Genomic DNA, 27,565 nt, shown 5'->3' with positions numbered 1-27,565 from the left:
AATTGGTTACAACAATTGGTTGACACACAAAATGGATGTGGAAGACGTGAAAAAGAAATGGCTGAATGGTTACCGGTTGGTCAGGAAAAGGGGAAGTCAGATCTGTGGAATACATTTGACTTAGTTGTGGAAACCACTGAAGATCAAGAAAAAGGAAGGTATAGGAGCAAGCATTGCCTGAGCATTATGTGTGCCAAACAGGTGCTGTTAGATCACAGTATTATGATTTTTCAGACCATTTGGAACATTGTAAACAACACTAAATAAACAAGTGTTACAGAGAGTCTGTTCTAACCAAAAAAATATATACAGTTGAAGTCTGAAGTTTACATGCACCTTAGCCAAATACATTTAATCTCCGTTTTTTACAATTCCTGATATTTAATCCTAGTAACAATTCCCTGTCTTAGGTCAGTTAGGATCACCACTTTATTTTAAGAATGTGAAATGTCAGAATAATAGTAGAGTATTAATTATTTCAGCTTTTATTTCTTTCATCACATTCCCAGTGGGTCAGAAGTTTACATGCACTCAATTAGTATTTGGTAGCATTGCCTTTAAATTGTTTAACTTGGGTCAAACGTTTCAGGTAGCCTTCCACAAGCTTCCCACAATAAGTTGGATGAACTTTGGCCCATTCCTTCTGTCAGAGCTGGTGTAACTGAGTCAGGTTTGTAGGCCTTCTTGCTCGCACACACTTTCTCAGTTCTGCCCACAAATTGTCTATAGGATTGAGGTCAGTGCTTTGTGATGCCACTCCAATAACTTGACTTGGTTGTCCTTAATCCATTTTGCCACAGCATTGGAAGTATGCTTGTGGTCATTGTCCATTTGGAAGACCCATTAGCGACCAAGCTTTATCTTCCTGACTGATGTCCTGAGATGTTGCTTCAATATATCCACATCATTTTCTCATGATGCCATCTATTTTGTGAAGTGCACCAGTCCCTCCTGCAGCAAAGCATCCCCACAACATGATGCTGCCACCGCCGTGCTTCACGGTTGGGATGGTGTTCTTGCAAGCCTCCCCCTTCTTCCTCCAAACATAACAATGGTCATTATGGCCAAACAGTGCTATTTTTGTTTCATCAGACCAGAGGACAAAAATTTGTGGAGTGGTTGAAAAACGAGTTTTAATGACTCCAACCTAAGTGTATGTAAACTTCTGACTTTAACTGTATAAAGCCTTTAGTACAGCACACTAAAAACAGTTGCATGCTTTCGTGAATAGTGGCTTTTTTATTGTTTAGGCTAATGATTCAAAGCTCCCTTTGTCAATTCATTTCAAAACGAAAATGCTTGATTACATTTCAAAGCATGAATGTATTGTCTGCTGTGTGACGGCATGAACGAATGAATGATTGATTGATACAGTAGCATATATATTGAACTATAGGCCTAAGTAAGTTACAGTACTAAGACTTAATAACAGCAGGCGCTCTTAGGCCTACAGCTGGTGGTTAAGCAAGGCTACTATACAAAGCCTACTAATGGTAAAGATATGACATATTATTATAATGATGATCGTAATAATTGTAATAATAGCAATTAGAAAGAGATCAAGAAAAAGGAGGGTATAGGAGCGAAGGCTGTGTGCATATTATGTGTGACAAACAGGTGCTGTTAGATTACAATATCATTTTTCTGACCATTTGGAACAGTGTAAACAACACTAAATCAATTATAAGTAATACCAGTCTGTTCTAAAGATTTATTTAAAAGTCTTTATTACAGCATAGCAAAGATTAAAAACAGAAAAATCTGTGAAATTGCTTTATCCGACACATAGCCATTGCATGAGGCTTGGTGCTCACGGAATCAGTAGGCTATTAAGAACAAACAGGCAACAGAAGCAAGATTTGTCTTATTTCTGTAGATATATATGGATGATTTTTAAAGCCAGGCACATTTAACAGTTAGGCTATTGATTATAGACCTAATTGAGTTTGGGTTTGCTCTCTCCTCAATTTTCTTAGACAATTATGCTAAGCACTATTCGCACGGGACTAGTATTACTAGAGAACGTTGGTTATGTAAATATTACCCCAGAATGTCTGTTATTCCAGATGACGATTCGGACAAGATTGTTTTTTTCCAAAGTACCCTCTGTAATTTTTCCTTTTTTCCAATAAATGTGCAGTTATGACAGAAGCCTGGAGTTTTTTTTTTCTAGGTGTGAAGATATTCCAGGAGATAACAGGGCTGATTACTGATAACTCGAGCTTGGTTTACCAAGTTTCTAAACCATACCAAACCATCTTTGGTTTAGTGTCGTCATAGTATTAGATCATAATCATTTGAATATTTTAGCGATCCGCAGTAGGCGTCCTAAATGTCCCCCAGCCTTCAGGTTTGAGCTAAACAGTGCACTTGTACTTGAGATGCGTTTTAAGGCTATGGATGCGAAAGTGAACAAATCCTTTCAATCTATTAACAGCAAGGGTTACATTAAATAGGCTAAATATTTTTTACTGATACATTTGGCAATATTCAATTCATATGCACAGAGCATATGAACAAAAGCATTCACTTACAGCATATGACACCATAGTACCCTCCAAACTCGTCGTTAAGCTTGAGATCCTGGGTCTCGACCCCGCCCTGTGCAACTGGGTCCTGGACTTTCTGATGGGCCGCCCCCAGGTGGTGAGGGTAGGAAACAACATCTCCACCCCACTGATCCTCAACACTAGGGCCCCACAGGGGTGCGTTCTCAGCCCTCTCCTGCACTCCTTGTTCACCCACGACTGTGTGGCCTTGCACGCCTCCAACTCAATCATCAAGTTTGCAGACAACACCACGGTGGTAGGCTTGATTACCAACAACGACGAGACGGCCTGCAGGGAGGAGGTGAGGGCCCTCAGAGTGTGGTGTCAGGAAAATAACCTCACACTCAACGTCGACAAAACAAAGGAGATGATTGTGGACTTCAGGAAACAGCAGAGGGAGCATCCCCCTATTCACATTGACGGAACAGTAGTGAAGAAGGTGGAAAGTTTTAAGTTCCTGGGCGTACACATCACGGACAAACTGAAATGGTCCACCCACACAGACAGCGTGGGGAAGAAGGCGCAACAGCGCCTCTTCAACCTCAGGAGGCTGAAGAAATTTGGCTTGCAGCCTAAAAACACTCACAAACTTTTACAGATGCACAATCGAGAGCATCCTGTTGGGCTGTATCACCTCCTGGTACAGCAACTGCTCCGCCCACAACCGTAAGGCTCTCCAGAGGGTAGTGAGGTCTGCACAACGTATCACCGGGGGTAAGCTACCTTCCCTCCAGGACACCAACATCACCCGATGTCACAGGAAGGACAAAAAGATCATCAAGGACAACAACCACCCAAGACACTGCCTATTCACTCCACTATCATCCAGAAGGCGAGGTCAGTACAGGTGCATCAAAGCTGGGACAGAGAGACTGAAAAACAGCTTCTATCTCAAGGCCATCAGAGTGATAAACAGCCATCACTAACATTGAGTGGCTGCTGCCAACATACTGACATACTAGCCACTTTAATAATTAAAAATAGGTTGTAATAAATGTATCCCTAGTCACTTTAATCAATGCCACTTTATATAATATTTACATACCCTACATTACTCATCTCATATGTATGTACTGTACTCTATACCATCTACTGCATCTTGCCTATGCCGTTTGGCCATCGCTCATCCATATATTTATATGTACATGTTCTTATTCATTCCTTTACACTTGTGTGTATAAGGTAGTTGTTGTGAAATTGTTAGATTACTTGTTAGATATTACTGCACGTCGGAACTAGAAGCACAAGCACTTCGCTACACTCGCATTAACATTTGCTAACCATGTGTATTTGACCAATAACATTTGATTTGAAAGTTGATAAATGTTGGCCCTTCATATACAGGCTATGCACAGTACTTTGTTCAATGTATCTAATCAGTTATTGTTTCCTTGCTCAAATCGTGAGCCACACCACATTTCTCTCAAAACACAGGGATTACGATTCGCACGGGACTAGTACTTTCAGAGGACCTCGGAGTTCGCCAAACAGTAGGTTATTCTGGCTGGAATTTTTGAACTCCTGCCATGTGCCAAATTACTGCCATGGCAAATTCGGATGGGACTAAAATGACCGATGTAGTGTTTTGTGTTTGTGCACATAATTACATTACCCGACCTCCCCCAGCGAAACTAATCCCGCCCGAATAGGGCTGAAGGCTGTTTCCTCATCTCTGCTGCTGCTGCCTCTGCCACATTGTTCTCAATCCCAATGTGCTGGTTAACTTTGCTATTATGCACATAGCAACATAAGGAAAGGTGCCAATTCTACGGCGTACTGAATATTATGTTTCAGAGCCGCGGGCAGCGACAACATCCAGGGCGTGAGAAAGCGCATTTGTTATCAAATATTATTATATTTGTTTGCGTTACACCATTATTTTTGACATAACACAACCATATGCAATATCAGTATCACATGTCTTAGAGTGACGGACTGTGCCATCCCTGTGGCCTCCGCAATGGATCAGTCCACTGAGACAGGTGCAAATCAAACAGGTGTCTTGTGCACCATGAAAAAGAAAAATGGTGACTGTTCGACTAAAGAAATCTCGGTCGACCAATAGCCTATTGAACAAACAATCAACCAGTCGACGAAATGGGGTCCGCCCTACGACTGACCCATTTTTCTCATTCCTGTGTGAATTTATATGTACAGTAATTACTAAGTTATATATTCTTGGGTGGATACACAAACAACATGAGAGGGGATTTTATAAACCAGAATAAAGAAGGGGATATTCCCAGTTTCCAACAGTTCAGTTCTCACAGCAAGAATAGCCATTTTCATGGTTTAGTTCCTCCTCTCAATGACATTTGCTCATAATTTTAAAGAGGCATATCACAATCCCCTGTCCGAGATGAATCACTGGACAAACTCTAAATTCTGATGACTGTGTATGCTGGGGACACTCAAATCTGCTCATGAAGCTATACATGTAGCCTACCGTCATCATCACATGTAGCTTTGGTTGACTCTACCTCTGAGTCACAGCACATCACAATAGCAGTGCAGGTGGGTGTATGGAGGCCCCCAACTGACAGACCTGATGAGACTGTTGTGTCGAAAGCATCTCCTTGAATCAATGTCTTAGATCCTCTGTACACTGTCATGCAGACCCAAACCAAATTTCGCTGGCTCTGATATTTTTTTTTGTCCACATTGCCGGTTCTAGAAACTATGGTGGATGAGTAACCAGGTTAGCTCAGTACAGTTTGGTTTGCCTCAGTTGAAATCAGTAGTGTAAAAATCACTTTAAAATGGTCAACTTACAGTACCAGTCAAAAGTTTGGACACACCGACTTATTCAAGGGTTTTCTTTATTTGTACTATTTTATACGTTGTCGAATAACATTGAAGACATCAAAACTATGAAATAACACATATGGAATCATATAGTAACCTAAAAAGTGTTAAACAAATCAAAATATATTTAATTTTTTAGATTCTTCAAAGTAGCCACCCTTTGCCTTGATGACAGCTTTGCACACTCTTGGCATTCTCTCAACCAGCTTCACCTGGAATGTTTTTCCAACAGTCCTGAAGGAGTTCCCACATATGCTGAGCACTTGCTGCCTGCTGTTTCTTCACCCTGTGGTCCAACTCATGGCAAACAATCTCAATTGGGTTGAGGTCAGGTGATTGTGGAGGCCAGGTCATCTGATGCAGCACTTCATCATTCTCCTTCCTGGTCAAATAGCCCTTACACAGCCTGGGGGTGTGTTGGGTCATTGTCCCGTTGAAAACAAATGATAGTCCCACAATGCGCAAACCAGATGGGATGGCGTATCGCTGCAGAATGCTGTGGTAGTCATGCTGGTTAAGTGTGCCTTGAATTCTAAATAAATCACTGACAGTGTCACCAGCAAAGCACCCCCACACATCACACCTCCTCCATGCTTCACGGTGGGAACCACACACACTATTCTGTGCCTCACAAAGACAATGCGGTTGGAACCAAAAATCTCAAATTTGGACTCAACGGACCAAACGACAGATTTTCACTGTTTGCTCGTGTTTATTGGCCCAACCAAGTGTCTTCTTATTATTAGTGTCCTTTAGTAGTGGTTGATTTGCAGCAATTCGACCATGAAGGTCTGATTCACACAGTCTCCTCTGAACAGTTGATGTTGAGATATGTCTGTTACTTTAACTCTGTGAAGCATTTATTTGGGCTGCATTCTCTGAGGCTGGTAACTCTAATAAACGTATCCTCTGCAGCAAAGGTAACTCTGAGGCTTCCTTTCCTGTGGTGGTCCTCATGAGAGCCAGTTTCATCATAGAGCCTGATGGTCTTTGCGATGGCACTTGAAGAATCTTTCCAAGTTCTTGACACTTTCCGGATTGCCTGACCTTCATGTCTTAAAGTAATGATAGACTGTCGTTTTTCTTTGCTTTCTTTGCTTATTTGAGCTGTTATTGCCATAATATGTAAAACACATTAAGAAGGAAAGATATTCCACAAATTATCAAGGCACACCTGTTAATTGAAATGGATTCCAGGTGACTATCTCATGAAGCTGGTTGAGAGAATGCCAAGAGTGTGCAAAGCTGTCATCAAGACAAAGGTTGGCTACTTTGAAGAATCTCAAATCTCAAATATATTTGGATTTGTTTAACATTTTTTGGCTACTACATGATTCCATATGTTTTATTTAATAGTTTTGATGTGTTCACTATTATTGTTCAATGTAGAAAATAGTACAAATAAAGAAAAACTCTGGAATGAGTAGGTGTGTCCAAACTTTTGACTGGTACTGTACATGCAGGACTGCACACTTGAAAACAAATAGCCTTCTGGTTTTCCCACAGCCCCAGCAGCCCAATGGACTGGCTGGCAGACACTCACCCAGCCCAGGAAGTCATGGGAGCGAGCAAGCTGGGACAGGCTGGGCAGTCAGAGAGAGGGAGGATAAAAAGAAAGAGAAAGAAAGATAACATTCTAGGACAGTTGCAGCAGCCCAACACCAGTCCAGGCCCCAGGGACTCTCCCAGGATGCAGCAGTGATGTACAGTACAGGTAGCCACACAGCCAGGTCTGAGCTAGACTAGATAGATTAAATAGTGATCCACCACACACCATAGCTCTGGTCCAGGGTGTTACGTGCAGATTGCTGATACTGACACAGCCCGTCTGATTGGCAAACATACTGCAAATAAATACATCATGTGACTAAACTAAATAAAAATATACTACACTATGAAACAAAGATGATTTATATAAAGAATATAATAAAAAGCTTTGGGGCACCTTAAATTATTTTTTTGGGGAAAAAGCCAACTCGGCTCCTTCGTTTATTGAATCAGATGGCTCATTCATCACAAAGCCCAATGATATTCCAAACTACTTTAATGACCTTTTCATTGGCAAGATTAGCACATTTAGGGATGACATGCCAGGAACAAACCCTGACACTACACATCCAAGTATATCGAACCAAATTATGAAAGACAAGAATTGAATTCCGTAAAGTCTGTGTGGAAGAGGTGAAAAATTATTGTTGTCTATCAACAATGACAAGCCACCAGGGTCTGACAATCTAGATGGAAAATTACTGAGGATTATAGCAGATGATATTGCCACTCCTATTTGCCACATCTTCAATTTAAGCCTACTGGAGAGCGTTTGCCCTCAGGCCTGGAGGGAAGTTAAAGTCATTCCGCTACCCAAGATAGCAAAGCCCCCTTTACTGGCTCAAATAGCTGACCAACCAGCCTGTTACCAACCCTTCTGGAAAAAATGGTGTTTGACCAGATACAATGCTATTTCGCAGTATAAAAATTGAAAACAGAATTTCAGCATGCTTATAGGGAAGGACACTCAACAAGCACAGCACTTACACAAATGGCTGATGATTGGTTGAGATGAATTGATGATAAAATGATTGTGGGGGCTGTCTTGTTAGACTTCAGTGCAGCTTTTGACATTATTGATCATAGTATACTGCTGGAAAAATGTATGTGTTATGACTTTACACCCCCTGCAATAATGTGGATAAAGAGTTACTTTGTCACGATCGTTTAGAGATGGATTGGACCAAGGTGCAGCGTGGTAGGTGTACATTTACTTTTATTTAAATGACACCAAAAATAAATAAATAATACAAAAACGAACGTAAAGCTACATGCAGTGCAGAAAGCAACTACACACGAACAAGATCCCACAAACTAAAGGTGGAAAAAAGGCTGCCTAAGTATGATCCCCAATCAGAGACAACGATAGACAGCTGCCTCTGATCGGGAACCATACCCGACCAGCAAAGAAATTGAAAAACTAGAATGCCCACCCAAATCACACCCCGACCTTACCAAATAGAGAAATAAAAAAAGCTCTCTAAGGTCAGGGCGTGACAGTACCCCCCCCCCCCCCCCCCCCCCCCCCCCCCCCCCCCCCCCCAAAGGTGCGGACTCCGGCCGCAAAACCTGACTCTATGGGGGAGGGTCCGGGTGGGCATCTAGCCTCGGTGGCGGCTCTGGTTCGGGACGTAGACCCCGCTCCGCTCGCTGATCCCTCCGCTTCCGTGGAACTGGACCGTGGATCGTTGGCGTAGGAACCGGACCGTAGATCGTTGCCGGGGACTCTGGACCATAGATCGTCGCAGGAGGAACCAGACCGTGGAACGTCGCCAGAGGAACCGGACCGTGGATCGTTGTCGGGGACTCCGGACAGTAGATCGTCGCTGGAGGCTCCGGACTGGGAACTCTCGCAGGAGGCTCTGGACTGGGAAACCCCGCTGGTGGCTCTGGACTGCAGACCGTCACTGGAGGATCTGGACTGGAGACCGTCGCTGGAGGATCTGGACTGGAGACCGTCGCTGGAGGATCTGGACTGCAGACCGTCGCTGGAGACTCCGGACCTTGGATCATCGCTGGAGGCTTCGGACCATGATTCATCACTGGAGGCTTCATGCCATGGATCATCACCCGAGGCTTCGGGCCATGGATCATCACTGGATGCTTCGTGCCATGGATTATCACTGCAGGCTCCGGGCCATGGATCATCACTGCAGGCTTTGGGCCATGGATCATCACTGGAGGCTTCGGGCCATGGATCATCACTGGAGGCTTCGGGCCATGGATCACCACTGGAGGCTTCGGGCCATGGATCATCACTGGAGGCTTCGGGCCCTGGATCATCACTGGCTTCGGGCCATGGATCATCACTCGAGGTTCCGAACTGTGAAACATCGTTGGAGGTTCCGGACTGTGAAACTTTGCCGGAAGCTCTGGACTGGGAACTGTCGACGGAAGCTCTGGACTGGGAACTGTCGCCGGAAGCTCTGGACTGGGAAATGTCGCCGGAAGCTTGGTGTGTGGGGCCGGCACTGGTGGTACTGGGCTGGTGACATGCACCTCAGGACGAGCGCGAGGAGCAGGCACAGGACGAACTGGACTGGGGAGGCGCACTGGATGCCTGATGCGTGGGGCCGGTACAGGTGGCACCGGGCTGGTGACACGCACCTCAGGGCAAATGTGGGGAGGAGGCACAGGACGTACTGGACTGAGGAGGCACACTGGAGGCCTGATGCGTGGGACCAGTACAGGTGGCACCGGGCTGGTGACACGCACCTAAGGGCAAGTGGGGGAGGTAGCACAGGACGTAATGGGCTGTGGTGGCGTACATCAGGGCGAGTTCGGGGAGCAGGCACAGGGCATACCGGACTAGGGAAACACACTGGAAGCCTGATGTGTGGGACCGGCACAGATTGCACCGGACTGGTGACATGCTCCTCCAAATGCCTACGTTGCCGCATACTCCTCACCAACTCCATTCTCCGGTAGCCCTCCTCGCACTGTTCTATTGAATCCCAGGCGGGCTCTGGCACTCTCCCTGGGTCAACCGACCACCTCTCTACCTCCTCCCAGGTTGTCTCTGGTTCACACCTCGGCACCGCCGACCACCCCGTGTGTCTCCCCCCATTTTTTTCGGGCTGTTTTGGGCTGTCCTTGTGGCCGTGAACCCCGGCATCATCGCTGTTCCTCTTTCGCTGCCTCCGCCTGCTTCCATGGCAGGCTTCTGTCTCCTGCCATGATTTCATCCCACGTCCAGGATGTCCTCCACTCCTCCTGGGCATGCTGCTTGGTCTGTGGGTGGATCTTCTGTCACAATGGTTTAGAGCTGGATTGGACCAAGGTGCAGCGTGGTAGGCATACATTTGACTTTTATTTAAATGACACCAAAAAAATAAAAAATACAAAAACAAACATAAAGCTACATGTAGAGCAGTTAGCAACTACACAAACAAGATCCCACAAACTAAAGGTGGAAAAAAGGCTGCCTAAGTATGATCCCCAATCAGAGACAACAATAGACAGCTGCCTCTGATCGGGAACCATACCTGGCCAACAAAGAAATAGAAAAACTAGAATGCCCACCCAAATCGAACCCCGACCTAACCAAATAGAGAAATAAAAAGGCTCTCTAAGGTCAGAGGCGTGACATACTAACAGAGTCTAACAGAACACAGATGTTGTTCTTTAATGGAAGCCTATCAAAAATAATCAAGTTAGATTCAGGAATTCCCAAGGGTAGCTGTTTAGGCCCCTTGCTTTTTTTCCCAAAAAAATCTGACTGAGTATAGCCAGAGTTTCTATGCATGCGGATAACTCAACACTATACACAACTAGAGGTCGACCGATTAATCGGAATGGCCGATTAATTAGGGCCGATTTTTCATAACAATCGGAAATCGGTAATTTTGGACGCCGATTTTGCGGATTTCTTTTTTTTTTTACACCTTTATTTAATCTTTATTTAACTAGGCAAGTCAGTTAAGAACACATTCTTATTTTCAATAACGGCCTAGGAACAGTGGGTTAACTGCCTTGTTCAGGGGCAGAACAACAGATTTTTACCTTGTCAGCTTAGGGATTCAATCTTGCAACCTTACGGTTAACTAGTCCAACGCTCTAACCACCTGCCTCACGAGGAGCCCGTCTGTTACGCGAATGCAGTAAGAAGGCAATGTAAGTTGCTAGCTAGCATTATACTTAATCAATCATAATCACTAGTTATAACTACACATGGTTGATGATATTACTAGTTTATCTAGCGTGTCCTGCGTTGCATATAATCGATGCAGTGCGCTTTCGCGAAAAAGGACTGTCGTTGCTCTAACATGTACCTAACCATAAACACCAATGCCTTTCTTAAAATCAATACACAGAAGTATATATTTTTAAACCTGCATATTTAGCTAAAATAAATCCAGGTCAACAGGCAATATTAACCAGGTGAAATTGTGCCACTAATCTTACGTTCATTGCACACAGAGTCAGGGTATATGCAACAGTTTGGGCCGCCTGGCTCATTGCAAACTAATTTGCCAGAATTTTACGTAATTATGACATGACATTGAAGGTTGTGCAATGTAACAGGAATATTTAGACTGATGGATGCCACCCGTTAGATAAAATACGGAACGGTTCCGTATTTCACTGAAAGAATAAACATCTTGTTTTCGAGATGATAGTTTCCGGATTCGACCATATTAATGACCTAAGGCTCGCATTTCTGTGTGTTATTATGTTATAATTAAGTCTATGATTTGATAGAGCAGTCTGACTAAGTGATGGTAGGCACCAGCAGGCTCATAAGCATTCATTTTGCCAGCAGCTCTGCTGTTTATGACTTCAAGCCTATCAACTCCCAAGATTAGGCTGGTGTAACCGATGTGAAATGGCTAGCTAGTTAGCGAGGTGTGCGCTAATAGCATTTCAAACGTCACTCGCTCTGAGACTTGGAGTAGTTGTTCCACTTGCTCTGCAGGGGCTGCGGCTTTTGTGGAGCGATGGGTAACGATGCTTCGAGGGTGGCTGTTGTCGTTGTGTTCCTGGTTTGAGCCCAGGTAGGAGCGAGGAGAGGTACGGAAGCTATACTGTTACACTGGCAATACTAAAGTGCCTATAAGAACATCCAATAGTCAAAGGTATATGACATACAAAATGGTATAAAGAGAAATAGTCCTATAATTCCTATAATAACTACAACCTAAAACTTCTTTACTGGGAATATTGAAGACTCATGTTAAAAGGAACCACCAGCTTTCATATGTTCTCATGTTCTGAGCAAGGAACTTAAACATTAGCTTTCTTACATGGCACATATTGCACTTTTACTTTCTTCTCCAACACTTTATTTTTGCATTATTTAAACCAAATTGAAAATGTTTCATTATTTATTTGAGGCTAAATTGATTTTATAGATGTATTATATTAAGTTAAAATAAGTGTTAATTCAGTATTGTTGTAATTGTCATTATTACAAATGCATTCAAAAAAATCGGCCGATTAATCGGTAACGGCTTTTTTTGTCCTCCAATAATCGGTATCGGCGTTGAAAAATCATAATCGGCCGACCTCTATACACAACAGCTACTACAGCGACTCAAATGACTGCAACACTCAACAAAGAGCTGCAGTTCGTTTCAGAGTGGGTAGAAAGTAATAAGGTAGTCCTAAATATTTCCAAAACTAAAAGCATTGTATTTGGAACAAAACACTTTCTAAACTACTGGCACACAGCTTGGACACCCATGCATACCCCACAAGATATGCCACAAGAGGTCTCTTCACAGTCCCCAAGTCCAGAACAGACTATGGGAGGCACACAGTACTACATAGAGCCATGACTTACATGGAACGGTATTCCACATCAAGTAACTGACACAAGAAGTAAAATTAGATTTAAAAAACAGATAAAAAACACCTTATGGAACAGCGGGGACTGTGAAGCAACACAAACATTGGCACACACACACACACTACTGCAACACCGTTTCCCCTGCCATAGCCTCTTACATTGGTGCCACAAAATGATGATGTGCAAATTCACAAAAAAACGTGTGCTGTTTTTGGATATTGATTAGCAGAAATGACAAAATATGTGTTTTTAGTTTAGATTATTTGTTTGCAATATGTGATAAATAGGCTAAGATCGCTTCATAAACGGTTTATTCCATTGTGGCGTTTGAATAGTGTGAGAAGTTGACAACATATTTGCTAAGAATCACAACATAGGGTACAAAATATTTTCTAGCTCTTAAAGGGGCAGTAGCCTACATTGGAAGTACAATTTTCAATTGCATTGCATTTGAGACACGCCCCCCTCAGAGAGAGAGTGACACAGCTGCATGTGACCTCTCACATTTTTCAACATGTTTTTTTTTTTTTTTACAAAAGGATAGATTTGGAGTTAGATAAACTTTGATTTTTCAGCAGGTACATATGCAGGATGCTACCCTCTACAGCATGGCCTTCGCTCCAGATAAAAACTTCAAACCTACAACCTAAATTTGACCAAAATTAACTGAAGAGATAACTGCTTCCAAGGTTTTTCTTTTTCCAAGCTATACGGAGGGTGTTGTAGTAAACAAACAACAGAGACCTGAGGACACCATCCAACCTGGAACAGAGTGAGTAGTGTTTGGTCTGATGCTATTTTGAAAGCCAAGAAGAAAAAGAAAAAAGAAAAAAGAAAAATAAAGTACATTACAATGATATATTTTATTTTATGGGGACTGAATGCTGAGTTAAGGCTCCCAGGCTTGCAAGGACAGACCAGATACAAATTCAATTAGCACTAAGGTGTGAAGTAAAGGGTGTTGAGGCATTTGGGCCAAACAAGTGGCAGGAGTCTTTGAAGCATCCTCTGAAGCCCCCTCCTGCTGTCCTCCATCAGCACCGGACTGTACCCTAAGCTCTCTCCTGGTCCCCTACACCAAGTCTGAATTTGTCCTGCTTGGTGACCTAAACTGAGACATGCTTAAACCTCCTGACCAAGTCCTAAAGCAATGGGACTCCCTAAATCTTTCTCAGATTATTACCAATCCCACAAAGTATGACTCCAAACACCCAGAAAATGCACCTCTCCTCGATGTTAACCTCACAAATAATCCTGATAGGTATCAGTCTGGTGTTTTCTGTAGTGACCTTAGTGATCACTGTTTTACAGTCTGTGTTCGTAATGGCTGCTCAGTGAAATGACCTGTCCTGATTTGTCATAGACTCTTGCTTAAAAACTTTAATGAGCAAGCCTTCCTTCATGAACTGGCCTCTGAAAAATGGTATAGAATCAGCTTGATCCCTCTCTGTCAAAGACACTTGGACCTTCTTTTTTGATATTTCAGTGGTATTGTTAACAAACACTCCCCATAAAGAAAATGAGAATTAAAAACAGGTTCATCCCCTAGACCGTGTTCTTGCAGAGTTACTCCACCTCAAGAATTGCATTTGGCGAAAGGCTCAGCAAACGCATACTCAGGCTGACTGGCAATCGTACAGGCAAATGAAACATACAGTGGGGCAAAAAAGTATTTAGTCAGCCACCAATTGTGCAAGTTCTCCCACTTAAAAAGATGAGAGAGCCCTGTAATTTTCATCATAGGTACACTTCAACTATGACAGACAAAATGAGAAAAGAAAATCCAGAAAATCACATTGTAGGATTTTTAATGAATTTAGGTGGAGTCATGCGTCCTCTGAAACATGACTAGCCTAATCCAGCTCCCTAACACCCGCCAGCTTAACCCGGAAGCAAGCCACACACCAATGTGTCGGAATAAACACCGTTCAACTGGCGAACGGGATCAGCCCGCAACCCAGCTCACCTCAAGGATTCCCATTCTTCTCTGCAGATCCTCTCAAACTCTGTCAGGTTGGATGGGGAGCGTTGCTGCACAGCTATTTTCAGGTCTCTCCAGAGATGTTCTATCGGGACAAAATCCGGACATTCAGAGACTTGTCCTGAAGCCACTCCTGCGTTGTCTTGGCTGTGTGTTTAGGGTCATTGTCCTATTTAGGGTCATTGTCCTGTGTTATCCTGTTGAAAGGTGATCCTTAGCCCCAGTCTGAGGTCCTGAGCACTCTGGAGCAGGTTTTCATCAATGATCTCTCTGTACTTTGCTTTGTTCATCTTTCTCTCGATCCTGACTAGTCTCCCAGTCCCTGCCACTGAAGGTTTCCTCCAGTCGTGACGCTTGGCATTCAGGTCAGAGTGCAATCTTGGTTTCATCAGACCAGAGAATCTTGTTTCTCATGGTCTGAGAATCTTTTGTTGTCTTTAGGCAAACTCCAAGCGGGCTGTCATGTGCCTTTTACTGAGGAGTGGGTTCTGTCTGGGCAGTCTACCATAAAGGCTTGATTGGTGGAGTGCTGCAGAGATGGATGTCCTTCTGGAAGGTTCTCCCATCTCCACAGAGGAGCTATCGGGTTCTTGGTCACCTCCCTGACCAAGGCCCATCCCCCCTGAATGTTCAGTTGAAGAAACGATGATCAATGGAAACAGGATGCACCTGAGCTCAATTTCGAGTCTCATAGCAAATGGTCTGAATACTTATGTAAATAAGGTATTTCTGTTTTTGTTTTTATAAATTAGCAAAAATTCCTAAAAAAAATGTTTTCATTTTGTCATTATGGGTTATTGTGTGTGTAGATTGATTAGGATTTATTTTTATTCAATCATTTTTTGAATAAGGCTGTATGTAACAAAATGTGGAAAAAGTCAAGGGGTCTGAATACTTTCCGAAGGCACCGTAGGTATATGGTATATCTAGCTGTCTGACATCACATTCTGATTGAATGGTAAAAACCCACAGTGCATTGAGTGAATGTTGGAAATAGATCTTAGTTCTTTTCTAAACATATTAATGGGAATGCAAAGAGGACTTGGACCAAAAACATTGGTGAAGTGAACTGGCAAGAGAATTGAGTCCTCATTCAAAGGTAAGGACAGTGCGAATACAAAGAGAGCTGAGATATTTATTTATTTATTTTTTACCCCAGAGTTCACTTGAAAGAGGACTGAGATCGGCTATTTTAAAGAGGACTACAGTTGAAGTCGGAAGTTTACATACACTTAGGGTGGAGTCATTAAAACTCTTTTTTTTCAACCACTTCACACATTTCTTGTTAACAAACTATAGTTTTGCAAGTATGTTAGTACATCTACTTTGTGCATGACACAAGTCATTTTTCCAACAATTGACTACAGACAGATTATTTCACTTATAATTCACTGTATCACAATTCAAGTGGGTCAGAAGTTTACATACACTAAGTTGACTACGCCTTTGAACAGCTTGGAAAATTCCCCAAAATAATGTCATGGCTTTAGAAGCTTCTGATAGGCTAATTGACATCATTTGAGTCAATTGGAGGTGCACCTGTGGATGTATTTCAAGGCCTACCTTTCAACTCAGTGCCTCTTTGCTTGACATCATAGGAAAATCCAAAGAAATAAGCCAAGACCTCAGAAAAAATGTTGTAGACCTCCACAAGTCTGGTTCATCCTTGGGAGCAATTTCCAAATGCCTGAAGGTACCACGTTCATCTGTACAAACAATAGTGCGCAAGTATAAACATCATGGGACCACAAAGCCGTCATTCCGCTCAGGAAGGAGACACATTCTGTCTCCTAGAGATTAACTTTGGTGCGAAAAGGATCTTGTTAAGATGCTGGAGGAAACAGGTACAAATGTATCTCTATCCACAGTAAAACGAGACCTATATCGACATAACCTGAAAGGCCGCTCAGCAAGGAAGAAGCCATTGCTCCAAAACCGCCCAAAAAAAGCAAGACTATGGTTTGCAACTGCACATGGGGACAAAGATCGTACTTTTTGGAGAAATGTCCTCTGGTCTGATGAAACAAAAATAGAACTGTTTGGCCATAATGACCATCGTTATGTTTGGAAGAAAAATGGGGAGGCTTGCAAGTCGAAGAACACCATCCCAATCTTGAAGCCCGTTGTGGGGGTGCTTTGCTGCAGGAGGGACTGGTGCACTTCACAAAATAGATGGCATCATGAGAGAGGAAAATTATGTGGATATATTGAAGCAACATCTCAAGACATCATTTAGGAAATTAAAACTTGGTCTCAAATGGGTCTTCCAAGTGGACCAAAACAACTTTCAAAGTTGTGGCAAAATGGCTTAAGAACAATAAAGTTGAAGGTATTGGAGTGGCCATCACAAAGCCCTGACCTCAATTATAAAGAACATTTGTGCGCAGAACTGAAAAAGCGTGTGCGAGCAAGGAGTCCTTACAAACCTTACTCAGTTACACTGGCTCTGTCAGGAGGAATGGGCCAAAATTCACGCAACTTATTGTGTGAAGCTTGTGGAAGGCTACCTGAAACTTTTGACCGAAGTTAAACAATTTAAAGGCAATGCTACCAAATACTATTTGAGTGTATGTACACTTCTGACCCACTGGGGATGTGATGAAAGAAATAAAGCTGAAATAAATAATTATCTCTACTATTATTTCACATTCTTAAAATAAAGTGGTGATTGTAACTGACATAAGACAGGGAATATTTACTAGGATTAAATGTCAGGCATTGTGAAATACTGAGTTTGAATGTATTTGGCTAAGGCTAAGGTGTAAACTTCCGACTTCAACTGTATACAGTGCCTTGCGAAAGTATTCGGCCCCCTTGAACTTTGCGACCTTTTGCCACATTTCAGGCTTCAAACATAAAGATATAAAACTGTATTTTTTTGTGAAGAATCAACAACAAGTGGGACACAATCATGAAGTGGAACGACATTTATTGGATATTTCAAACTTTTTTAACAAATCAAAAACGGAAAAATTGGGCGTGCAAAATTATTCAGCCCCTTTACTTTCAGTGCAGCAAACTCTCTCCAGAAGTTCAGTGAGGATCTCTGAATGATCCAATGTTGACCTAAATGACTAATGATGATAAATACAATCCACCTGCGTGTAATCAAGACTCCGTATAAATGCACCTGCACTGTGATAGTCTCAGAGGTCCGTTAAAAGCGCAGAGAGCATCATGAAGAACAAGGAACACACCAGGCAGGTCCAAGATACTGTTGTGAAGAAGTTCAAAGCCGGATTTGGATACAAAAAGATTTCCCAAGCTTTAAACATCCCAAGGAGCACTGTGCAAGCGATAATATTGAAATGGAAGGAGTATCAGACCACTGCAAATCTACCAAGACCTGGCCGTCCCTCTAAACTTTCAGCTCATACAAGGAGAAGACTGATCAGAGATGCAGCCAAGAGGCCCATGATCACTCTGGATGAACTGCAGAGATCTACAGCTGAGGTGGGAGACTCTGCCCATAGGACAACAATCAGTCGTATATTGCACAAATCTGGCCTTTATGGAAGAGTGGCAAGAAGAAAGCCATTTCTTAAAGATATCCATAAAAAGTGTCGTTTAAAGTTTGCCACAAGCCACCTGGGAGACACACCAAACATGTGGAAGAAGGTGCTCTGGTCAGATGAAACCAAAATTGAACTTTTTGGCAACAATGCAAAACGTTATGTTTGGCGTAAAAGCAACACAGCTGAACACACCATCCCCACTGTCAAACATGGTGGTGGCAGCATCATGGTTTGGGCCTGCTTTTCTTCAGCAGGGACAGGGAAGATGGTTAAAATTGATGGGAAGATGGATGGAGCCAAATACAGGACCATTCTGGAAGAAAACCTGATGGAGTCTGCAAAAGACCTGAGACTGGGACGGAGATTTGTCTTCCACCAAGACAATGATCCAAAACATAAAGCAAAATCTACAATGGAATGGTTCAAAAATAAACATATCCAGGTGTTAGAATGGCCAAGTCAAAGTCCAGACCTGAATCCAATCGAGAATCTGTGGAAAGAACTGAAAACTGCTGTTCACAAATGCTCTCCATCCAACCTCACTGAGCTCGAGCTGTTTTGTAAGGAGGAATGGGAAAAAATGTCAGTCTCTCGATGTGCAAAACTGATAGAGACATACCCCAAGCGACTTACAGCTGTAATCACAGCAAAAGGTGGCGCTACAAAGTATTAAGTTAAGGGGGCTAAATAATTTTGCACGCCCAATTTTTCAGTTTTTGATTTGTTAAAAAAGTTTGAAATATCCAATAAATGTCGTTCCACTTCATGATTGTGTCCCACTTTTTGTTGATTCTTCACAAAAAAATACAGTTTTATATCTTTATGTTTGAAGCCTGAAATGTGGCAAAAGGTCGCAAAGTTCAAGGGGGCCGAATACTTTCGCAATCTGTGGCTCCCTGGAACAGAGGTACCCCTCACACATCACAAAGAAGCAACAGCATGACACTCCAGTCCACAGCGATACTGTCATCAACAGGCAGGCAGCCACAGAAGGCTACAAGCAGATGACAACAGGCAGCCACAGTGGGCTGCTACAGGCAATGTCAGGCAGACAAGAGAACTGGAAAGGGGAGTGCTGCCTGTCAGTCGACTTGATGTAATGATCGCCATTACTGCTGCCTGCCGGCTGTGTGTTCTGGACTTTTGTATCAATTTATCAACGTTAGTGCAACATGTGTGTGTGTGTGTATGTATTTGTGTGTCCAACTTGATAAACACAGTGTGTTCACTGTCAACTGTGAAATCTAATGGGGGGAAAGGGGAAGCTAAAGATTGGCATTCTGTTTCAGACTATCAGTTGTGAAACAGAGAAAGTCATTGCAATACAACACTTCTTTGTTTCGACAAGATTACACTTAATGTAACACTTACAACAAGCGTTCTCTAGTCAGCTCTCCTCATGTGGTATATTCTGTATGCAACACTGTACACACATCAGCCGATCCTCTCATAGGGCTATGTGTGTGTGACTTCCTCCATTGCGCAAAAACAGTTTGCTCTAAAATGGATAGGGCCTACACTATAACAATCCAGTGATTCATACAGCCTCCCCAAAGGCCAGTAGCGTATCTGTGGCATTGACAGACCATGTTCTTATTACCAGCCTGACTTGGGGCAACAGCACATCTCCAGAGAGCATTCAGGAGCAGATATGGATGCCAACAGATGCCAGGGATGCCATAGAAGAACCCATCGTGATCTACCGTGCATGACAATAGGCCTAATGCGAACACAAGGTTTATGTCACAAACGGCATACTATTCCCTTTATAGTGCACTCATTAGACCAGAGCCATAGCAGTGCCATTTGGGACATATTATCAAGGAAATCCAATTCCAATGATATGGAAGTGTGAAGGACCCACTGTGTATTAAAGGTGTGGTACTACTATTCAAGTTTGTAAAGGGCTCAAGCCTCAACGTGGGAAGTGTCCACACACTGTTTTCAAAGTGAAACTGCCTCATAGGCAGTAGGCTAACAGATAAGATAGATTCCTCACAACGGGGTAAAGCATTTTTGCATGAGGTCATAGTAGCCTACAGTAATTACATCTTTACAAAGGAATGTTCAACTACATTTTCGGTATATAGATTTCTAATTAGAATTGGGTCCGAATTAAATAGCCTATAAACTTTGGCGTTTTATGAGCACTTGTTGGACACTTTTGGGGAAGAAGAAAGCAGGATAGGAAAAAAATGCTTTGACTTCTCAGAGATCTTTTTCCGTTCCTCTTTTGTTTTCAGAAGTTGCATCCGTATCACTTGAAGGGAAACTAAACTAACTAGATGTGGGAAAATTCGGTTACTTTGTGCGTAAAGGCTATCCGTGCGTAAAGGCGCACATTTGATTCTAAGAAAACCTTTAATGTAAAGTCAATTACAGTATATTGCTACTTTTCACACCGCGGTGGCCTGCACCCACCTCTTCCAATGCTGCCACGGCGTTCCGACAATGCGACATCCGAGTGGTGAAGTTGGAGGTTGTGGGCGCTTTGTAGTCCTCATTAGTTTCGGCCACAAATTCCGTGACCGTGATCAACTCCGGCGGCGGCATCTTCGCTCACTTTAAATGTCTATAAAATAAGTTATATCCCAATCCTTAATTAACAGTTAAAAAAAAAAAAAAAAAAACTGGTGTGCCATAGGATTTGTTCGGCTACTCCAAGTTTGCCATTCCGCTATCCGCGTCGATCCACAGTCAAAACTACAGTAGTGAAATGTCAGTTGATTTGTGTGTTATCCTTGTGTCCAAGAAAAAAATACAATATTTCATTATTACAGTTTGTCTTAGCCCACGAAACAACCTGTACTGGGCGCATAGTCAATGGAGCGTCAACCTGAGTATAGAAAGGGGAGGGACAAACGAGGGAATTGGCATGTTTGAACGAATAGGAGCATAGATGGATTTCCCTTTGCTCAGTTGGCTTTCCAGGACTCACTAGCAATGACAAACTTTGTGGATAAGGTGTCTCAGGTCTACACCATAGGAATGATAACGATTTTTGAAATACTATTTTTTAATTACATTTCAAAATCGTGTACCTCATAAATAGAAATTTAGCCAGGATGTTGCACATGGAGATAAGTAATAAAATAAGGGTTAGATATTTGTTTTTATATTCAAGTGAGTTTATTCATAAGAGGATGCATTGGAAGTGTTTTCTTAATTAGTAATAACAGAATTTTAAAAAAAAACTGAAAGACAAACAACTTTTTAATAGGGCATTCAGAATAGTTAGATGAAACAAATAAAAGCAAATAACATACACATGTTCCAATCCACTAAGGTACATGATGAAACTGCTTGGAAAATTAAACTTTATGTACATGAGCATTTGTTACTTTCTAATGACTATAGCTGTCACATTGATACTGTCCTCCATTTTGCAAACATTTGAAGATGACTGAAAAGTACAATAATACAGTAGTGTACTGCAACCACTTTAGTACAGTAAGCCCTGGAGGGCCAACCACAACCCTGCTTTAAGCATGAAACAACTGAGAATCTGAGTGAGGCTAGACTGTAAACTCAAAACTACACGTATAAAAAATAAAGCTTGTGATTTCATGACTTATGTGCACTTTTTACAATCAAGTCATACGAGGAATAATTGGCATTTTACACAGAAACAAATATATATTTTTTAAATGACAAAAATGGCCTCTTCCCAAAGTGACAATGTCAGAATGTGGAGTCAGAATATGGAGTCAGAGTCCAAACAGTGAGACAAAAACATCCAATGAGGACAATGTGACAGTGCAGCATACTACCATAACGAAAGACTATCCACTCTGTACAGCATTCTGTGATGCAGAGGCCCCTACAGAAGGAGAAATTAACAGTTGATTTGTTGACCACAAAATACACTGCTCAAAAAAAATAAAGGGAACACTTAAACAACACAATGTAACTCCAAGTCAATCACACTTCTGTGAAATCAAACTGTCCACTTAGGAAGCAACACTGATTGACAATACATTTCACATCCTGTTGTGCAATTGGAATAGACAACAGGTGGAAATTATAGGCATTTAGCAAGACACCCCCAATAAAGGAGTGGTTCTGCAGGTTGGGACCACAGACCACTTCTCAGTTCCTATGCTTCCTGGCTGATGTCTTGGTCACTTTTGAATGCTGGCGGTGCTTTCACTCTAGTGGTAGCATGAGACGGAGTCTACAACCCACACAAGTGGCTCAGGTAGTGCAGCTCATCCAGGATGGCACATCAATGCGAGATGTGGCAAGAAGGTTTGCTGAGTCTGTCAGCGTAGTGTCCAGAGCATGGAGGCGCTACCAGGAGACAGGCCAGTACATCAGGAGAAGTGGAGGAGGCCGTAGGAGGGCAACAACCCAGCAGCAGGACCGCTACCTCCGCCTTTGTGCAAGGAAGAGCACTGCCAGAGCCCAGCAAAATGACCTCCAGCAGGCCACAAATGTGCATGTCTCTGCTCAAACGGTCAGAAACCGTTTGAGGGGTTGAGCTTACAGCCCAACACCGTGCAGGACGTTTGGCATTTGCCAGAGAACACCAAGATTGGCAAATTCGCCACAGGCGCCGTGTGCTCTTCATAGATGAAAGCAGGTTCACACTGAGCACATGTGACAGTCTGGAGACTCCGTGGAGAACGTTCTGCTACCTGCAACATCCTCCAGCATGACCGGTTTGGCTGTGGGTCAGTCATGGTGTGGGGTGGCATTTCTTTGGGGGGCCGCACAGCCCTCCATGTGCTCGCCAGAGGTAGCCGGTCTGCCATTAGGTACCGAGATGAGATCCTCAGACCCCTTGTGAGACCATATGCTGGTGCGGTTGGCCCTGGGTTCCTCCTAATGCAATGCTAGACCTTATGTGGCTGGAGTGTGTCAGCAGTTCCTGCAAGAGGAAGGCATTGAAGCTATGGACTGGCCCGCCCGTTCCCCAGACCTGAATCCAATTGAGCACATCTGGGACAACATGTCTCGCTCCATCCACCAACGCCACGTTGCACCACAGACTGTCCAGGAGTTGGCGGATGCTTTAGTCCAGGTCTCGGAGGAGATCCCTCAGGAGACCATCCGCCACCTCATCAGGAGCATTCCCAGGCGTTGTAGGGAGGTCATACAGGCACGTGGAGGCCACACACACTACTGAGCCTCATTTTGACTTGTTTTAAGGACATTACATCAAAGTTGGATCAGCCTGTAGTGTGGTTTTCCACTTTAATTTTGACTCCAAATCCAGACCTCCATGGGTTGATCAATTTGATTTCCATTGATCATTTTTGGGTGATTTTGTTGTCAGCACATTCAACTATGTAAAGAAAAAAGTATTTAATAAGAATATTTCATTCATTCAGATCTAGGATGTGTTATTTTAGTGTTCCCTTTATTTTTTGGAGCAGTGTATATACTTTCATAACTTTCCTTTTGTGAGAAAACTGACCTCATTTGATACAGTATTCCCCAAGACTATTTTATAGTAAACAGCTCTCTCTGCTGCTTGCAGTGGGGAACACACTCAATGTTCCAATCCAATCATGGCATAATCCCTTTCTTACAGAGTAGGACATCTCAAGGTACTTTCCATAGTTGTAATTAAATGTCTGGGGCACCTAATATAGCTTAACAATTGATTAATTTGATTGATTGATTGAAAAGCACATCTGTGCTGTTACCTGTGTGCAGAAGCATGGTCTTAATCCGGCTCTCCTCCAGTGATAGAAAGCCGGTTGTCTTCCCACTTCCCTGTGTGGCACGTTGAGGCCCGTCCATCTCACAGGTCAGCACTTTGATTGGTCCCCTGCCGCCCTTCAGGTGGATTTGGATGCCATCCTAAAATGGAAACAATTCAAAGTGATTTGTTCAGCCAATCAACATCAGACTAATTGGTTTAGAATTGTACCGATTCTGCAACTGTTTAGATGGCATCAGTCCATCATGAGTGAATACGTGTGCATGTACTGCAACAGAGTTGTGTTCACTGGGCACAAAACGGTCCGAAACAGAGCGGTACAACGTGAACTTGTCCAATAAGAAAAGCAAGTTTTTTGCACAATGGTTTGCTAATGCGTTTCCTAATGAACACGATCATGGTCTGTAAAAGCTCACACAAACCGGTAGGATTGCCAAACGTTTCCCTGACGACAGTACTTAGCACCTCTTTACAGTGTCGGCAGCCAATCTCTTTTGTGTTCACACAGCAAAGATCTTGAAGTTGTCAGCCAATCAGCCTTGTTAAAATACTCTGAACCAGAAGGTGGCAGTAGCATTGTTGCTTTATGGTCTAGTCAATGTTAGCTATAGCTGCGATAATGTTGCAATTAGCCAGATGGCCACAGCTATCAAAATGACAAAACATGTTAATTCACTCTCCATAATCGCATAAAGCCCATAGATACATTTTTAACTAGCTGTTAGCATGATTCGCTAGCTAGATGTTGTGCTACCTAAGCAAAGACGCCGCATTTACTCTCGGCAGTGAGCTACAGGCAGCTGCTTCATGGAAACAAATCCATTGTGATTGAATTGTAATGTTACTAGCAACAATGGCCAGATAGCTAGAGTGATAAAGCATTTAGTGTTGCATTGTGTTGAACTTATTACCACCCCATTCGTTTCATATTAAGTGTGTTTGACTGACACGCTTAGTTAGCAAGCTAACATTTGCTAATAAGTGCACATTAGCAAACCAAAAAAAAATAATCCATCTTCAATCACAACACTCTTTTGCTAGACTTGCTCTAAAAAATGTATTGTGTAGCTTTTTTGTTTTAGTTCGAACAACTCTGATGAAAAGGGTGGATTAGACAGGAAAACGTGGAGGTCCGTGCTCTCTAATTGGCTAAAAGTCGAGTTGTCTGCCACTGCCGAGCATTACAATTCTACAAGTAGAAACGGCAGTTTGGTTGGTACCAGGTCAGTACACAGCAGGTACGTCTTTTGTTCTAGCAAGAGAAGGAACGGCCTCATACTGCGATAAGTACCTATCGGCAGTCTATCCTCACTCAGATTCTCAGTTGTTTCATGCTTAAAGCAGGGTTGTGGTTGGCCCTCCAGGGCTTACTGTACCTCCTTGGGTGTTGGCACCTCCAGCTTGGTCTCTTCCGGGGCCTTGATGGCAACGACCGTCTGTTCCTGGAACACCTTGATAGCACTGATGTCACTGTGGGTCACGTAGGCTAATGTACAGAGGGAGTTAAAGAGTATACAACAGCAGGATACATAACACCCTTGTACTTTAGTAGACACTGAGGTAACTGAACCAATGTTTGGGCACAGTATGGTTAATTCCTGATGATTGTGAACTGAAACATAGGTTAATTTACAGTTGCACTTTCTCACATGGATTTCACAATGGTGAAAACTTCCTCCAGCCAAAGCCTATGCTTTTCAATCCATGATGGCGAGTGTGCAAGTGCACACTCCTGGAAAAGGTTTGAGAATCGAAACCCATGTAAGAGGTGAAATGTACTATATGCTTTTCTAAAAAGGATATTCTATGTTGTCCAAACTGTCGGTCATGTCAAAGAGCTGCTGGGCACAGGTCTTGATGAGCGCATCCAGACTCTCCTCCACCGTCTTCAGGTTCTGTAGCTCCCGCTGAAGCCTCTGCTTCGGCCCAACAAAACTGGTGACTGGACACAGACCTCTGGGGAGGGAGAGGAGGAAACCACACAGAATACAGATCATCCCCTTGCAACCATGCACGTTGACCTGGGGGTCGCATATTCATCAGGGCACGCAACAGAAAACATATAACAAAAGTTTTGCGACAGAACATGAAAATAAGTCTTTCTTATTGGACAAGTTCAGGTAGTCCCTTCCTATTTTAGTCTGTTTTATTCCATTCGGTGCCTAATGAATACAACCCTGCATGAACACACCCTGTCAAAACAGACACATAAACACAGAAGGTGGGAGCACAGACTGGCAAAGAGCCTGTGTGTTGAAGATATACTACTCACATCCACTTGATCTTGTTGGCCGATTGTTTCTGGATGAGCTTGATCCCCTCCAGGCAGTTGGTGATGTCATATACCCTCCGTTTGCGTGTGTGGAGGTTCTGTGCTGCGAGGTTGAGGTCCATGATACCATGAGGGGCACCACTCATCAGCCTTAGGAACTTCTTGGTCAACAGAGCCAGGGATAGATCCTGGCGGACAAATCCCTTACTGGTGTAAGGTAACACTGGCTTGGGTTCAGTAGAAGCACCGACTACAGTAGGAAAAAGGTAAACATTGCATCAAAGCCAAAAAAAATACTTTGATTTGACATTACCTGCATCCTAAATGGCACCATATTCCCTATATAGTTTATTAAAAGTCCCTGGTCAAAAGTAGTGCACTATATAGGAGACAGGCTGCCACTTGGGATAAAGTCTTTGTCAAAGGCACGGAAGCAACATTATTTTTCAGTAAAGATGATTACCTATACCTTGTCTTGTCTTTGTCTTGGTGCCTTCAACCAGTTCACGGAACCTAGAGTGAAGAGGATAAAACATATATTTAAAAAACACTGAAATAGGCCTTGTGTGCACAATGCATGTGTGCACTAAAAACACAAAAGGATGAATGCTTATATTTGCAATTGTTATCCTAAATACAGGCTAGAGTGCTGTAACCTTACCTAGATGCAGATGGTTCTGTCTCGGCCTGACTCTCATCATATTCTTCTTCAACATCGTCATTCTGTAAATAGAATACATATAGACAGGGTTTGGTCAAAGTTAAAACGACTAAAATGAATGCAGTAAGAAAGCTGTCAAAATGATGAGCACATCCTTACGTGCATAGCCGAAGCATCATCATCATCCACGAATTCCTCTTCGTCAGAAGAGTCCTCGCCCCACGGGCTGATCAGACTCAGTGGCCCGTCGAGGTATGGGGGCATGATAGGAATGGCATCCTCGCTTATTCCGCGTGGTGTTATGTGGTCTGTCAGAAAGTGGTCTTCACATATTCGGTGCTCCTCTGTTGAATCCTCCTTCTCCGTTTCTCGCAGTGCGGCAAGCCACACTTTCACCCGAGCCTGGTCATTAGGAAAATTGAAAAACCTCTTGGAAGGACGATTCGGAAACGCTCCTTTATTATTGTCACTTCGATTAGGACACCCCTGGACCACGCATTTCACCATGGTAAAATGTAATGTGGCTACCACCACCTACATTCGAACGTTTCGTAGCTAAATAAAAGATAACGTTTGTTTATCTCAAATTCACGTTTATTGTACAGGAAAAATATATTTTCAGGCCGGAAGTTGGCGTCACGTGATGATGTTCAGCCAACGAGATTCTTAGAAACGCAGAGGAAGTCGGGGTTCCTCGTCTGATTCTATGAAGTACGTTGTAGTTTACGATGTTGCTTTGCCTCCACCTTGAGGACTGGGGTGAATAACAGTATCACTG

General features: G+C 43.0%; 2 protein-coding genes across 4 annotated transcripts in view; both read right to left on the bottom strand.

The window, feature by feature from the left end:
* The window catches only part of asap2b (ArfGAP with SH3 domain, ankyrin repeat and PH domain 2b), a 51,663-nt gene extending 30,609 nt beyond the window's left edge, over positions 1-21,054 (bottom strand). Inside the window, exon 1 of one of the 2 annotated variants that reach the window (XR_005051461.1) lies at positions 20,608-21,054. Coding sequence is in view for 1 of the 2 variants with exons in the window: in XM_036975605.1 (XP_036831500.1) it covers positions 20,608-20,739 (132 nt within the window). In the remaining variant the exon portion in view is untranslated. The remainder of the gene's footprint in view (positions 1-20,607) is intronic. The other variant, XM_036975605.1, reaches the window with a different exon arrangement.
* Positions 21,055-21,296: 242 nt separating this feature from the next.
* si:ch211-195d17.2 (THAP and E2F_DD domain-containing protein) lies at positions 21,297-27,452 on the bottom strand. Of its 2 annotated transcripts, none has more exons than XM_021600128.2 (8): positions 26,947-27,452; positions 26,788-26,849; positions 26,590-26,639; positions 26,127-26,376; positions 25,658-25,810; positions 25,231-25,345; positions 23,838-23,994; positions 21,297-22,006 (listed from the first exon to the last, which is right to left on the bottom strand). In XM_021600128.2, exons 1-8 carry the CDS (start codon positions 27,292-27,294, stop codon positions 21,969-21,971), a joined length of 1,173 nt encoding a protein of 390 aa, XP_021455803.1. In that variant the 5' UTR covers positions 27,295-27,452; the 3' UTR covers positions 21,297-21,968. The 2 variants fall into 2 exon arrangements, with proteins under 2 accessions (XP_021455803.1, XP_021455805.1); XM_021600130.2 differs by having other exon boundaries at positions 26,596-26,639.
* Positions 27,453-27,565: the final 113 nt, after the last annotated feature.

This window comes from Oncorhynchus mykiss, chromosome 4 (assembly GCF_013265735.2).
Source record: "Oncorhynchus mykiss isolate Arlee chromosome 4, USDA_OmykA_1.1, whole genome shotgun sequence".
NCBI classification, from domain to species: Eukaryota; Metazoa; Chordata; class Actinopteri; order Salmoniformes; family Salmonidae; genus Oncorhynchus; species Oncorhynchus mykiss.
Note: the sequence above shows the minus strand (reverse complement) of the source record. Positions and strands in the feature narration are given on the sequence as shown.